Here is a 16,159-nt window from a genome sequence, read left to right as displayed (position 1 = left end):
TAAAACAGCAAATAAAAACTTAGCTCGGCTACATTTTAATAGTTGTTTAGACTTTTTAATGAGTTGTCTGTTGCCACAATATAAGAAGCCACAATTTCAATACAAAACAGTTACAATACAGTTGGATTTACTGTATATGAACAATGAATGAAAAATGTTGTGTAATCCATATTTGAGCAGAGGTTGTTTAATGGCACAAACGCTGATCGTAAATTCTTGGATTACTTGACTCTTTGCTGTTTCCTGTCTTTTGATGTATGTGTCCAGTAAGTGTGCCACTGAATTACAGTTGCGTTAGAGTCCCGTGATTTATAGGCCATGTGTCCTTGGATGAAAGCTGCATTGATCAGTCAGAGGAAAATCTCTCGTTTTGTCTGAATGTGAAATAAAACAAAGTCAAACAAAAACCCCTCAGGGACCATTGAATTACATTAGAGGACCAACAAATTAAATTCAACTTAAATCGCAGCTTGTTGAAGAACATGTGACTCTTCCCTCCTGTCCCTGACTGCATGTTTTTCTCTTTATCTTTTCGGCTTGACGCACTTCTCACTTCCTCCCCAGCCCACTGTCCAGCAACTGTGATGTTTCCTGCGGCAGTAAGATGATTTACTATCTCTCTCTCTCTCTCTCTCTCTCTCTCTCTCTCTCTCTCTATCTATCTATCTATCTATCTATCTATCTATCTATCTATCTATCTATCTATCTATCTATCTATCTATCTATCTATCTATCTATCTATCTATCTATCTATCTATCTATCTATCTATCTATCTATCTATCTATCTATCTATCCATCCATCTATCTATCTATCTATCTATCTCTCTCTCTCTCTCTCTCTCTCTCTCTCTCTCTCTCTCTCTCTCTCTCTCTCTCTCTCTCTCTCTCTCTCTCTCTCTCTCTCTCTCTCTCTCTCTCTCTCTCTCTCTCTCTCTCTCTCTCTCTCTCTCTCTCTCTCTCTCTCTCTCTCTCTCTCTCTCTCTCTCTCTCTCTCTCTGTCTCTCTCTCTCTGTCTGTCCGTCTTGCTCACTGACTCATTCATGGACTCAGAGCTTGGACCAAATGCTAATCCTGGCATTCAGATTTGAGCCGTGTTCTCTGGATGCTCCCGGTGCAGAGAGACAAGGCCAAAGCAGCTTCGGCACAAGAGAAAATGTTAGGGCAGAAGGGAGCGAACACTTGTGCCTCTGCTTTCTTTCTATACACACACATACTGTTGAGTTTCCTGTGCACACCCACACCTGCGAATGTTACAACAATGATAAATCGCACCTGTCCTTATGAATCGCAGAAAAAAAAACCCAGGGGACACAAATGTCTTAGCTTCTAAAAATGGGCTAAATAGAAGGTTTGCTTCCAGTCAAGGAGCAGGGAGAGGGAACTGGAAGAAGATGGATGGGAGGGGGGACGAGGATACCAGAAAGCAGCTAAATAAGCAAATTGCCCTCTGGAGGTAAACATCCTGGGGGGGTAGTGAAGGAGATGCTGATCTGATTAATTGAAGTAGGACAGCCAGGGACACAGTAGAGGACCGGCACTGCAGAGGAAACCAGGTAGAGGACAGTCCTCTAGCCACATACAGGATGAAACTATATACTCAGACTACGTATAGCTTCACAACTTGGTGTAGTATCTGCCTGCAGCCACTATCAGTACATTGCTTCCTCATTGAATTACGCACAATGTGTGTGTGTGTGTGTGTCTATGTGTGTGTGTGTGTGTGGGGGGGGGGGTATGTCAGTATATTGGAAGAGAGAGAGAGAGGACATTATGTCACGTCAAGGTAAAACTACGTACACGCACTGCGGATGGCCTCACCCACATTTGTACCAGCGGCGCGTAGATAGGAGGAAACATGAATGGTGTAAAGCTCTATGTTGAACTTCCATGTAATTTTAATCTTTCTATCTTAGTGTGCTATGCATAACCACTGAGGTTCCAGACAGCAGTGTGTGTGTGTGTGTGTATGTGTGTGTGTGTGTGTGTGTGTGTGTGTAGGAAAAGGATATAGACAGAGAAGGAACGGGTGCTGCTCCCAGGCTGCTAGAGGAGTGTGTCCTTGGACTGCCCTCATCTCTGACGCACACTCCCACCCTTTCTCAACCACACGCATACACTCCTGCCGCTGGTTCATTTACTCTCTCTCTCTGTATCAGACAACTACAAAACTAGCACGCACACGCTCTAAGGTACAGGAATAAATACACTTGCTACTGTGCTGTGTGCGTTCATACACACAGTGGAAAGCTCTTAGACGGGGCTCAGACACCTCATCAGGGATGCAGCAGAGCCCCTGTCTGCAGAGAGAGAGAGAGAGAGAGAGAGAGAGAGAGAAAGAGAGAGAGAGAGAGAGAGAGAGAGAGAGAGAGAGAGAGAGAGGAGAGAGAGAGAGAGAGAGAGAGAGAGAGAGAGATCTCATCTGATGTGGGGTAGAACGAGGGTGGAGGGGTTGTTGGCTGTGTTTGGCAGTTACTAGTAGTAAGTTAACTGTTCACATACGCTGCATTCAACGCAGCATGCCGACCAACAAAGACACACTAATAAATAAAAGTCCACACAAAGAGGTTAAGTATGCCAATGCGCTCATCTTTTTATTGCACAACAATGTATCGTCTTTTTACGAACGCTTAAACGACATTGCCACTGACTGACAGACCAGCTTATTGAGAGAGACCAGGGTGTGGCTCTGTGTTCTCGGCCAGCAGAGGTGGTGGACAAGACAGCCTTTTGGACGCAGGCTCAAATCAGTCCCCGTGCCCGTCACCACCAGCTGTGCATCTCAGTCTGAAAGGACTGGATGGCGGCAAATATCACCAGCATCCCAAGTATCCCCCTGATCCTTTGAGATCGATTTGGAAGTGCTGCGGCTCGGGCTGGGAGCTGATTTGTCCCTGGATTGTAGACATCAACTTAGACAGAGCTGGAGTTCTGAAATATTTGAACCTTTTTGTTAACAGCAGAAGCAGAGCACAGCCTGAGATGGTTGCAGATTGGCCTCCAGAGAGAAAGAGAGAGAGGACACGTGTGTCAGATATCTGTGCTGTTGTCTACATGGTGCTGGTAAAAGTGTGTCTGGATGCCCACACTGAGCTGCTCGTGCAGGCTGTGGAATGCTACTAAGTCTAGAGATGTGCTGGAGTCTTTTCTAAGAGCATTAAAGTGTTGCTTTTTTAGAACAAGTGGAGTTGTGACCATGTAACACTTTCCAGCTTGTACTGGCGTCTCTCTCAGCCTCAGATGGGTTTCAAACCCCTAAATGGCATCATATTCTCAAGTGGGACCAACATTATAGAAGGAAAGGCACAGGAACACACACACGCACACACAAACTCAAGCACACAATACACAGAGTCCTGAAGCAGAGAGAAGGCTTAGGTAAGCTAAGCAAGTTACAGTAGCTACGACACAAAGGTTAAACTGTTAAGACTAAATAAAATCATTGTACAGTAGTTGGTACACAACAATGTCTAGATTTGAAGGTCCCACTAAGAATCGTACACAGAACTCTGCTTAGATAAGAAAAATACAAGCATGCACTCTGCTATTACCTGTCAAGGTAACTCAACCCGGGAGTCAAGCTCGTGACTACTGGGGCTCGTGAGCCAAATTCAACCTTGGAGAGATCTTTTTTTCTTTTCTTTTTTTTAAATGGCAAAATAGATCAGTGGGCTACCAGCATCAGAGTTTAAAGACCTGTGCAACTATATGGTTTGAGAAAGATTTTCCAGCATGTGCTCAGTCTACAGTTTTGTTCTTGTATTTATATTGTGCAGACTTCTCCACAGTTGTATTTACTATTTTTGGCTCTGTGCAGCAAGCAAGTCATCTAAGCTAACGTCTAGACTGCCGATATCCACCAGAAGCCTGTCAGAGCTCACCCTCTCACTGTAGAAAATGTTTCTTATACAGCAGGTTGTAAAACACAACAATGTGCCCCACATTTCTGTGTATACCATTATTTACAGAACATGAAAGTACAGAGTACAGCGCGCATGGTGTTGGAAGGCTCAAACCAACAAAAATGTGCAATTTTGTGTTTCCCAAATCAGGGAAAATTATATATACTGACATTGTCATTTTAATTCAGCAATACTATTCTTTATCTAATGTTTTTACATATATTGCAAGTTGAAAATAAAAACACATATTTGCATTTTTACAGGCACATACATACCACAAAAATAGACTATGTGGAAACTAGATATACTAGGCACAAGGTATATACAGTCCGTGTGCATGGGGCACATCGCAAAAACAATTACCAAACAAAATATACCGATAAATCAAAGACACTTTTACAAACAAAAAGAATACCCTGATTTGCTAACGTATCAACACCAAGGCATTCAGTACCTTTAATATCTGGTACAGCAAGAATGAGAGGTTTGAAACTTAGATACTCTCAATAATTGTCAGTCAGTGTCAAACACGTATGGGGGATTTCAATCCCACTTCACAGCAAGGTCCAGAAGAAGAACCATTAAACAATCGCACTTTGAACCCCCCGTCATCAGGCAAATACAGCACTACATCACATACACACACAACTTGACGGTGGCTGGAAGCCAACTGAACGAAACACACTTGTGACACAGACACAAAACAGATAACTGACAGAAGTATGTGCTTGGCCAGGGCTGTATCAGCCTCATGGCTGAGGGTTGAAACAGAGTGGTACTGATCAAAGTGTCTGGGACGCCATCTTTTGAGTGGGAGTGAATTACACGCTACAGTATCTTATTGGATGGATGCAATGAAACAAAGACGGTGCCTGATATTGCCTGAAACGTTAGCTCTTTGACTCTCCTTCTATCTTGCTCTCACTGACTGTGGACTCATTCAAATAATATCAGCACAGTCCTGATAGCAGCTTAATAGGGCAAACTCTGGTATTAGCACAAAGGAATAGGGAGGAGGACCAATTGATTGCACTTGAACAGTATTGAAGCACACAACAGCTATTGACTCAAATGGACTTGATTCATTCACAATCGTATTGGCATTTTGGTATGTACCTTTCCCGTAGGAAATAAGCAAATACAAAGTTCCTTCGTTGCTGATGGAGTGGGTTGCAGCACTGTGACCCAGGTACGACAGTGAACAAGGTTTAGTGCATGTTACGGATCAAATGGGAAGTGACAATGAGCCAGGGTTTACAAGCCATATAATGAAGCCCTTGGATAAAAACAATCACTTACACCTTGTTTCGAGATTTAAACAACTCTCAAGTGATCAAAACAAAGCGGCAGCGAGTTTTGGTAATAACAATCTGAGGGATACGACTCCACTCAATAAATCCTTGTTTTTCTCAGCCAATCAAAATTCAAGGGGAATCTTTCAGCATTGCTAAATCAACACGTTGATTATGGGAGGATGGACAAGTCTACATAAATCAATAGGCAGCCACGCTGCCGCAATCAATACATCTCTCTGGAAAGGTAGCAAACCTGAGTGAAATGTCCATCGCATCGATTTTACAGTTTGGCTCTGGGTCGATGCTCAGAGCTGAAAAAGTTGGACGCGGTGTTTATTAAACACATTGAATCAGCTGCCGGTTTTCTTTCCCAATTGGATTCACTTTTCGTCCTTTACAGTTTAACCAGATAATGGGTCCAGCAGCAAGTACTGCACCCCGTTTTATGAGAATAGAGCATCAATTTTCATTTTGATTACAAGATCGAAGAGCAACACAGGGTGCTTGACTGAATGTCCTCAGTGCTTGTTTTGGACCGAGGAGTTCAAAGTGTTTATGACTCAATCACGTTCACGCCAACCTCACGCCTAAATTAACTAAAAACATGGATCCTCCCGTGTTAGATCTGGGGATAGGGTGTAGGGGTAACATACAGGTTAAATACAGCAACGCTCTACCCAGAGAAGCATAATCAAACCAAAAAGATCCCACAGACACTCAGTAACACATACAGCAATGCCCACAACCCCCTTGCATCATAAAAGCCTCTTTAAATGTCCCTCTGTCCCTTTATTTACATGGCAGTTTATATCTGATTAGCTGTCTTCCTTCTCATATGGCATACATTCAGCAAGAGAAGGCTTTTAGGTTCAACAGGATCAGACTATTTAGAGCAAATACAACCACAGCCTCAAGAAAATCCCGAAATTTGAACAATAGGTTGTTGTTGGATCAAAATGTTGAGACATTCATGGGGAGTTTTGGGTGATACGGGGCACACAGAGACTTTGATATGGAGCAAAGAGTTTTTACACAAGTTAGGCGTTCTTGCCCCATATTGCCCAACCCCATTCATCTTACAATTTAATGTCTTCAAATGGGCTTTAAAGTGACTGTTTTGAGGATCTGTTTAGCTGAACCCCTGTGACTTTAAACCAGTTTTTAAGCAGTTTGTCCTGTCTGTGTTTACGAAAACAACACTGCACGTCCTCTCATTCCCTCCCAACATTTTTGGTTAAGGTAACAACATGGTCACTGGATTACAATACTTCAAGTGAAGCCACAATAGCTGCTGGATTCTTTAAGATTTCACATTAAAAGAAAACAAAAGGAAAACTTTCCTGTACAGCATATGTATAGATATTTATATTCATATATATTTATATATATAGGCGGGGTAAAGTATTGCAGAAGTATATTGCATGTGTTAATCAATAAACCTAGACAAAAACAAGCAAGTGTACAGTATGGGTTGTTCACAAATGTTTCCTTTCGATAAAGCTCAGATAATTTAACCACCTTTTCCATCAGGTTTACAATCAGTGCGCTGACCAAACAGCTGACCGCCTCCCAGATGTTTCATGAATACAGGTCAGTGCCACCGTCAGCATGTCAAACCAATTGCGCTTGACAAAGCAAGTGTAGAGTGTGCCAGTCCATTCTCTGAAAATAGAACCAAAACGTACCAACAAACTCACACGCACAAGCTTACACCCACATATATACATACACACAAACCAAATATATGGCTTCTAACGTTGAATCAAGGCAGTTAAATAAATGGCATTTTCTTCTAGGTTTATTTTTTAGTTGATACAGACACAACCAGACTTTGTGTTCAAGCTCAACTTTGGTTTGGGTAGATACAATGAATATAATATCCTTCCGTACTTTTTTCATCAACTATTTACACATCGATGTAAGATCGACCAGCGGTCTAAAACTATTTTCACTACTATTTTAAACAATATGAAGAGCAATGTGTTCTTTTGCTACGACAGCTTATACGGAAAAATTACACTCGCTTAAAATGTCATTGTCATTTGACCTCAAGTCCCTGATTTTCATTTTTAAATCCAGCTCCTGCTAGATTGCATTGCATGGATTCTACACAGTATGCAATAGTTACATGAATCATACTTTTCTCCATATCTTTACAGTAAAGACAGCGATATACAGTAGGTGTTTGGAAGCAGAGTGTAAGGGGTGATACTAAGACTAAGGGTGCTGGCACAGTAGACTAGACCAGTTCGACCTTAAGTTATATTAGTTTAATTGTATAGACTCCTCCTAGCCAAAGTGTCTCAAGACTTTGAGTTGCTCTTTTCCCTCTGCTGACACCAGCACACAGTGCATCCAGGTCGAATGACTGGTGGCTCCGGCGGTAGCTGATTGGTCATTTAGCAGGCTGACAGATCAGCTGGACTGACCTAAAACAAACAGATTCTCCTACAAAAAAGGCCTCTTTCCTGAACTCTACCAGGGTCACAAGTTGGAAGACAGCCGGGATCTGGCAGAGTCTAGCTCTGGAAGGCTGACAATTGAATCTTTCTTGGGAACTCCAGAGTCTGGAGGTGCTGATCCAGCAGCTGCTGCTACTGCCCCCGTTCCAGCAGGTCCACCAGGAGGGGGTGTGGAGGCAAAGGCCACCTTTTGTTGAGCTCCTGCCGATCTCCCTACCCCCGAGGGCCCTGGAAGGCTGGGGTGAGATGGCTGAGGGGGACCGATGGAGTTGTTGGAGGTGCGGGTGGATGCTGGAGGGCTGGGGGCTGCAGAGGCAGCTCTTGATGTTCCCTCCTGGGGGAGTGAGAGCTGGGATTCAGACAGGGCCCGGGTATCCTGGCTCAAGCTACCTGCATGAAGGGAGTGGGTGCTCTTGTGTGAGGCAGGCCTAAACTGGGTCTGTGTGGGGCTGGGGGCATGGTGCTGTACTAGGGACAACTGGGAACCAGAGGGTCCTGCGCTCGCCATGTACTGGAAAGTCCGTCCTGACGCTGCAAGCGGACTTTGGACAGGCGGGCTGGAGATTGCAGATCCAAACGCACCTCCAAACGCCTGAGGGGGTTGAGACTGAAGCGGAGACATGGAGACTGGGCTGGCCATGTTCTGCATCACCTGGAACCTTCGCACCATACGAGGAGACTGCAGAGTCCCTGGACCCACCAGGGGACTCGCCATTTGAGGACAAAAGCTCATAGCCACGGCCTGCTGAAGTGTGGCGATAGCAGAGCCTGACTGCTGCTGGCCAGGGGGAGCAAAGATTCCACCAATGGAAGGGGTCATAGACATGGCCCGCGGTCGCTGCAGGTCCACCGGCTTCACCATCTCACGGTCGTACTTGACAATCTCCTGGATCATCTCGTTCTCCTGGTTGTTGAAGACACCAGAGTTGAGATCGTGCTGAACTTTGTGCATGAGGATGGAGTTCTTTTTACCTGCAGAAATAAATAAATAAATAGATTGACTATTAAATAGGTAAAAACAGAGATGGGAAAGAACGGGGCAGAGGACAAAAAGCAGAACAACTGAAGACAATATGAGTTAGATATAGCATGTGATGTCCTTCACTCCAGGTACATCCTCCAGCAGAACAAGCCCTGAGGAAATGGATGTGTCACCGTGTACTCTCATCTACTGTTACAGTGTCCTGTGTCATTCTGAGGGAACAGCACGACTCATCATACTGCCTATTTCAACATTAATATTTTTGAAAGCACAATAATATTTAGTTCTCTGTCCATGGGGTTCATTTTAGAGTATTTTTATTTTAAAAAGAGCTGTATGCAGAGACTTATAACAATGCAATACAGGTGTTACATGCTTTTGAACTGCTAGTCATATGACTGTGTCAATGTGTTCATATACTATCCTCTAATCTGTATGCATGCACTGGAGGAACTTTTTACCTATGCGGTCCAGACGGTCAATGGCAACAGTCTCGAAGGCGCGTCTCATCATGGGATATTCTTCCAGCACCTCATTGAAGTGGTCAACAGACAGAGAGTAGAGTCGACAGTAAGTCTCTGCTCGCACGCTGGCTGTTCGTCGACCCCTTGTCAATAAACAGATTTCTGAAACGAGAAACGAGAAAGTCCATTAGCTTGAAAAAATAAGCTAAAAATGGTACAAGCTGAAAAACGATAAGCCATGAACAGTCCTACCTCCAAAATAAGAACCGTCAGAAAGTTTCATCGCGAGAGTGCCCTTAGTGATGACGCTGCAGACTCCGTGCTGAATGAAATACATTTTCTTCCCAATGGTGCCTTCCCTTATGATGTAATCGTGCGGCTGGAATACCTCAAAGCGCAGCTTGGTCAACATGGCCGTCACAAAGTTCGGCTCTGCGTTGGCAAACAGCGGCATGGATGCCACCAGCTTGCGACAGTTGAAGTTCACAATTTCCTAAGAAAAGACATATTTAGGAGACATATCAATGTAGAATGTGCAGCTGAAGCCCCGCACTGTGGTCAATGGGCTCCTTCTGCATGCACTCATGTCTGATGAGTTCAGGGATTGAGTATAAAAAGGAATCTTATACAGAGGGACTGTGGGAGTAATGTTGGTTTTGTTTGTACTGATCCAGTGGAGAATGATAGGTCAGTCCTCGTTTTTTTTTTTTTTTTGTTTCCTAATATATTTGGGAATTTTTGCAATGAAGGCTACTTTGAGAAAGTATGCTTAAAGGCACAATAGGTTGCATATTAGTCAGGGCCCTCTCAGGTTACTTTCGATTACAGGAGGGGGGTTATCAACGATGCAGAGCAGAATTCTTCTGGACGCAATTGGATAGACCTCCAACTAAACAGAACTGTAAAACATGACCTACAAGAGTGACAGAGTTTGGTCAGTGGAAAACAATGGCGGACGGGTCACAAACTTTCTGAAATTACAAATAAACACAGAATATCGAGTCATATTTAATCAGCACTGTATGGTATGACAGTTTGATCTGTGTTTCGTATTCCTGAAAAACAGATCTGCAGACCGGGCGGTTATGCTGTCAGTCATCGTCTTAAACTCGTCCCACACTGGATAAACAATTGTGATTGGTCCGTACAATATCAAGCCGCTGTACAGTAAACCTGTCTACAGGAACGGGGTCAGACATATCTGCCAGAACAAATGAAGCATGAGTTTGGCAAATTTGTCTGGTTTCCAGGCTAACAATGAGTTGGATTTTCCTTAAAAAAAACAATATATCATATTACAAAAATCACTAGAAGTGTTGTGCGGCATCTGTATCTGCAGCGACCCTGCCCTCTGCCTGCATGTTATGGATGTTTCTGGGCCTCAACTTATATACAAACGAGCGACCAGATGTCAGATTGTTGACATATATTCAGCAAGAGAATACTTTTAGGTTCAACAGGATCAGAATATTAAGAGCAAATACAACCACAGCCATAAAAACACAGTGAATAATTTTAATTCTAAAACACAAAAAGTAATCTTACAGTACAACTTCATATGTGGTAATTGTGTGTTTTATTGTACGTTTATGTCTCACCTCTCTGAGGGGTTCGCTGAGTTCTCCCAAAATGCTCTCCTCATCAAACATCTTGCCCTGGTATCTGTGTTCGTAGTAGTCGTGGATTTTCTGACGGAAGTCGGCAGGCAGTTTGTGGAAGGACATATACTGCTCCACTTGTTTGTACTGAGAGGGAGCGGGACAGAAAGGAGATAACGTTTTGTTAATATAGTGCACATAATTCTGAAAACATCTTGTATACATTTGAAATGTATTGCCGCTGTTAAAGAGCAATATGGTGATATTTTGTATTTTTCTTATTTTCAAAATGCCACAAAGAGGATGCAAAACCACCAGTGTAGTGATCCCGACAACAGGTGCTGTCTGTGTAGTCAAAGCCTGATACAGCTCACCCGGCACTCGTGCAAATATATATAAAAAAACACATCAATGAGCCACAATGTTCCTTCATTATGTTGGAAATGGGCACTGTAGTTTATTTCAAGTTAATCCAACAAGCAATGAACCGCTGCTGTTATTAAATACTCACTAAAGAACCAAACGTGTATTTCTCAGCAGCTGAAAAAAGGCCCAACTAATGAGCTATTTACTCTTGTTTGAGTAACATTTACTAAGAACTACAGTAGCTAGCAGTCTTAGGTGTAATCATTTAGCCTTTTAAAAAAATGAAAGCATTAATTAGCAAAGAGTTAAAGACAGGGTTCTTGGCTAATAAATATCAAAATATATAGACTACTGCCAGCTTTATCCTTTACATAAACAAAACATATAAACTAAAAAAAGATAAAAGTTATGAATAAAAGACAAAGTCACCCACTGACCTTGAAAGGATACTTGTAAGGTTATGATAAAATTGGTTAAACATGTTTTAAAGCACAGCATCAGATCATGTGTCTGTTTATACACACAGCAGATCTGTGGATATGTTTGTATAAAGCCACCAAAAAAGCACAAAAAAATATATTCTTTGTTGATACAGTATATTCTTTCTTCTTGTATAATATTTGATATTAAGTATTAGTATATACTGTAAGTACTCAGCTACACATTTGTTTTCTGACACTCAGCTGGCAGCCCGGTGCAACAGCCTGGCAGTAAATCTTACCTTCATGAAGGTTATTGTTCCCTTCATGTTGAAACTGTTTTAGAGAGGTGCCTGACTCAAATTTATGGCCATTTTGGAGGCTGGTGCTCATAGGTCTGTTCAACTACATTACATTACATTCATTTGTGTTGTTCTTTGAAAAGCGTAACCAGAAAAGCAATATATAAGTCCAAAGTATTATTATTATTATTGTTGTTGTTGTTGTTGTTGTTGTTATTATTATTATTATTATTATTATTATTATTATTATTATTATTATTATTTAGCTGACACATATATCCAAAGCTACTAACAATAAGTGCATTCAACCATGAAGCGCGAGAATCATGTTAGTACATAAAAATGACTTGTCAGCGGGGCACTCGGAGCAAAACAGGCAGGATGTTACACCGTAGTGAGGGAGTAAGAAGTCGCTTGGCATGTAAATTGAATTGAAGTGAATGCATTGTATTACATTATCCTCTTTCATTTTGGGGTGGACAAAATATGTAAGTGATCATGTACAACAAGTGGGTCATTAATGAATGAATGTGTGAATTAATGCAGAGGTAAGCGGAGTGGTGTTGAATCCCCCTGAAGGGGTTTAATGAAAGTGAATAATTATCCCACGTATTACACAGATACGTAATAACAAAATTAATCACTTGAAAATACACTGATTCAAAAATGGGTCCTCCAGACTCCATGATCAGAAATAAGAGACCATGGTGTAACTGAGCAATCACAATTAAATATTCAACAAAGCCATGTGATATGACAGTATAAACACCTCTCAGTATAACGCAATACAATTCAACAATTCAGCAACATGCAACTGATCAATTAAAATATTGATATTGAGGATGATGCAGATGAAGCATTTTACCTTGTGTCTTCCAGTGAGTCAACAAACACAACCTGCACAAAACGGTGCAAGCACATGCCCTTCAGCTGTCAACTGAAATGAACACACTCGCCCTCTGATCAATGCTACCTGGACGTTAATCAATGCCAGATTGATAGAGAGTGAAGGGTCCGACGCGGCCACAACACAAACAATCAGCTCCTATTGTTGAAATATGCTAATCACAATCTGTTGAAAGTGAAACACTGAGAAAACAAAAACTAGGTGGCTGGCCTGCGGAGAGGGGAGTGATGGATGTGGCGGTGAACAGAAGAGACGTTTAACTGTTGAGAGAAAAATACTTCTCCTTGTGCTTTGCTATCAGACACACAAGCTCTAATGGAAACAGCTCCACCCTGCATCTATGAAGCTGTCCTCCACAACACTGTTTTGAGGTATTGTTTGCACTCTGAGACAGACGGACTGGCTCCGTTTCCAAAAGAGACATATTTAGCAAACAAAGATTTCTAGTTCTCACATCACTGAATACTTGTGTACACACGATAAATCCTGCAGTACAGGGCGATGAAATCCCCACTTTCTTCATAACAGTACACTAACTCACAGCTATAAAGCAGCTCTTTATAACGCGATTGCAGCTTATATCGTCTTTGTACCTGAAACAACAAACTAAACAGACCTGATCCACCATTTAATAGCAACTAAATTCTCTCAACAGCTTGATTGATTTACAGTATTTACAGTGTACCATAGTCAATACAATACATTTTGTTGCATTGTTTGATTTGTGTTTGATTACATCCACAGCCAGTGAACCGCACAGGAATTGTAGTTTTTCTTTATTTTTATGTACAGTCGTTCCAGTTCAGAAGAAAGTAACAAGTTAACTTGGATATGGTCTTAATTTACTGTCAGTTTCTGGCTGGACTCTATGACCCGCAGACATCAGCAGACACTTGGCATCCTCCGCAGTGATGCTCTGCCAGGTTTGTGCTCTTCAGTTATTGCTTGGTTCAGGCCTTTTTTAAAGTTCAGTCTTGTCTTTAGCAAAAGAAACACATACTCAGTTTGGGCCGAGGTATGTTTCTAAATAGTATCCTCGTGCATTGACCTAAAATTGGGGAGCTAAAATCATTGCCCCATCAGCACCCACTTCTCTTTTGGGGATGGGTTAGAGCTTTAAGCAGTCCCAAAAGATCAGGCCCGACACAACATTGATCCAAATAGTTTCTGTTCAAGCCTGACCTGAGCAGCTGTTCTGGGCCCAGGCCTGACTGCAACCCCTAATTTCCACTGCTTTTTCCTATCCATGCATGTAAATTGAATAGATATCCTGGAAATTTGCATGAATCTGACCGATTACAGCCCGACTCGATCCCCACAATCGGTTTCGGACAGAGAATCAAAACTCTAGGAGGATTTTCCCACTTTAAAACAAAGGGACTAGTTAAACTCTGATGAATTTGGCCAAAACATTTCAAGGATTAAATATTTCTGTTGAACTGCCATTTGTGATTTGTTGTTGGGTGTGAAATGTTTTTGTGGTTTTAATGACCAAATACCTGCAAGCTAATGGCATTCCCATCGGCCTCAGATTTACTCTCTCCGTTTGTGCCAATTACAAAATGTCAGCATGTTTAAGTTGCAGGTTTGTGTGGGACCACTTCCCCTGAAGAGCCAAGAATCTAGTATCAAAACATTTCCATAACACTGGTCTGTAAAAGTTAAAAACAACAGCATCTCACATGAGGAACAGTAGGTGGTAGCATCTTAAAACCTCAGTCTCTATTCAAATTATAATCCAGTGTGCTAGATTACAGAGCCAAAAAAAACAAAATCTTTGGAGCTTTAAATGCTACAACATACTGTTTCTGCAGAGGGGGTGTTGGTATACGAATGCCCCCACAAAAGTATTGTCACTTTGCCCAGAAAAAGTGTGTTTCTGTCGCCTATGCTGCTTCCTTCTGCAATATAACATAAACACACATAAATTAAACATGCAAATTTGTAATTATTCAGCATCTACGTAAGGTAAAGACTCCTGGGTGCTGGGGGCTGCACAGCTCCTCTGATGGAGTTGTACAACACGAAGTCTCACCTGCATGAGTGACTCTGCTTCCTGACATCTGCAGATGGAGAGTGGCCTGAAGAAGTGACTCTGTGTCACAACTCTTTACCCGACGTGTCAAAGCAAGCACTGCAGCTGGATAGCCTTTCATTGTATAGTAGTGCTGTTTGCAGGTCCGTAGTCAAGACAACTTAATCGATGTCAAGTCTAAGAGCAAAGACAGCCAAGACCAAGTCCAGAGTAAATCCAGTCCTATACAAGACCATAATATGCCATAGTGTCTTTCCAGTGCTAATATAGTGATTAAGGAGTCAGGATGGATCTATGAACAAGATTGATCTCTTTTCTAACATCAAATTAGTAAATGCATAGAATGTAGGAAACGTTCTTTAAAACTGATCCCGAATCAGCAGCCTGGAACAACTTGACCAGTTCTCAGTAGCCGAGTCTGAGAGAATTCAAAGTCCAACAGGAGACCAAGACAAATTCAAAAAAGTGGACTTGAGTCCTGTCTCGAAGTACGGATTCAAGTACTACAGCCCTGTCTGACTGTGAACAAAGTGTCGGTGTGGAGCAGTTTGGCAGCGAGGCAAATCCTCACACTCCCCACAGAGATGCAGCGACCGAGCACCTGTGGTTAGATTGTGACTCGACTAAGTCAGAAGAATGAGGCAGCAAAAACCTATCTGATTGAACTTAGATGGTGGCATTTAATGACTTGACTTTGAGAGCCATATCACAGTGAGGCGCATCGATCGTCATCAGGCCCAACCTGAAATCTCTCCAGTGTCACTGAGGAGAGGGAGCAAGCGTTTGGCCGGTGCGTCACAGCACCCACAGGGGGACCGACAAACACCAAATGAGAGTGAAAATGACATCCATTTTCTGCGTCACTCTGATGACGGTGTATGCGGCAGCAAAGTGCTCCACTGACATTTTGTCATCTAAACTGCTGCTTTTGGGGAACTTTTTGTGATTTGTTATTTGAATAAAAATAAGCCTATCAACTACTAAACTACTACTTTTCTTCATTTCCCTCCCCTCCCCTCTCCCTCCCTTCCCTTCCTTCCTCCTTATTTTCTTTTCCTTGCATTTAGTTTCCTTTGCTTTCCCATCTTTATGTTTCCTTTCTGTTACCCCCCCCCCCCCTTTTTTTTGTTTAGTTCCTTTCCCTTCCTTTACTTTTCTTTCCTAATTAGTTTAGTTTAGTTTAGTTTAGTTTAGTTTCCCATCTTCTCCTTTCCATCCTTTCCTTTACCTTTTCTTCTCCTCCTCTCTTTTCCTCTCCTCCTGCTCCCGCAACCTCTGTCCATTGGAAATTCTAATTCGGGTTCATCCCAAACCATGTGGATGTATAATTCATTCACTTAATTCCCTGCTAAATCGCCTCATCATATTATGCAGCACATTCACCAAAGAGAGGGAAATCAGATAGTAGCAAGTCTGAAATCGTTCTTCA

General features: G+C 42.3%; 1 protein-coding gene across 1 annotated transcript in view; it reads right to left on the bottom strand.

Annotated features, from left to right (window-relative positions):
- Positions 1 to 7,679: 7,679 nt before the first annotated feature.
- LOC310958262 (potassium/sodium hyperpolarization-activated cyclic nucleotide-gated channel 2) overlaps positions 7,680 to 16,159 on the bottom strand; it is a gene marked incomplete at both ends in the record, with an annotated part of 28,393 nt that continues 19,913 nt past the window's right edge. The window contains 4 exons of the mRNA XM_083929115.1: positions 7,680 to 8,629; positions 9,101 to 9,265; positions 9,356 to 9,596; positions 10,702 to 10,848. Of these exons, the coding sequence (XP_083785241.1) occupies positions 7,680 to 8,629; positions 9,101 to 9,265; positions 9,356 to 9,596; positions 10,702 to 10,848 (1,503 nt within the window). The remainder of the gene's footprint in view (positions 8,630 to 9,100; positions 9,266 to 9,355; positions 9,597 to 10,701; positions 10,849 to 16,159) is intronic.

Source organism: Echiichthys vipera (genome assembly GCF_963691815.1).
Source record: "Echiichthys vipera genome assembly, chromosome: 15".
NCBI lineage: Eukaryota > Metazoa > Chordata > Actinopteri > Perciformes > Trachinidae > Echiichthys > Echiichthys vipera.
This window is presented reverse-complemented; position numbering and strand designations above follow the sequence as displayed.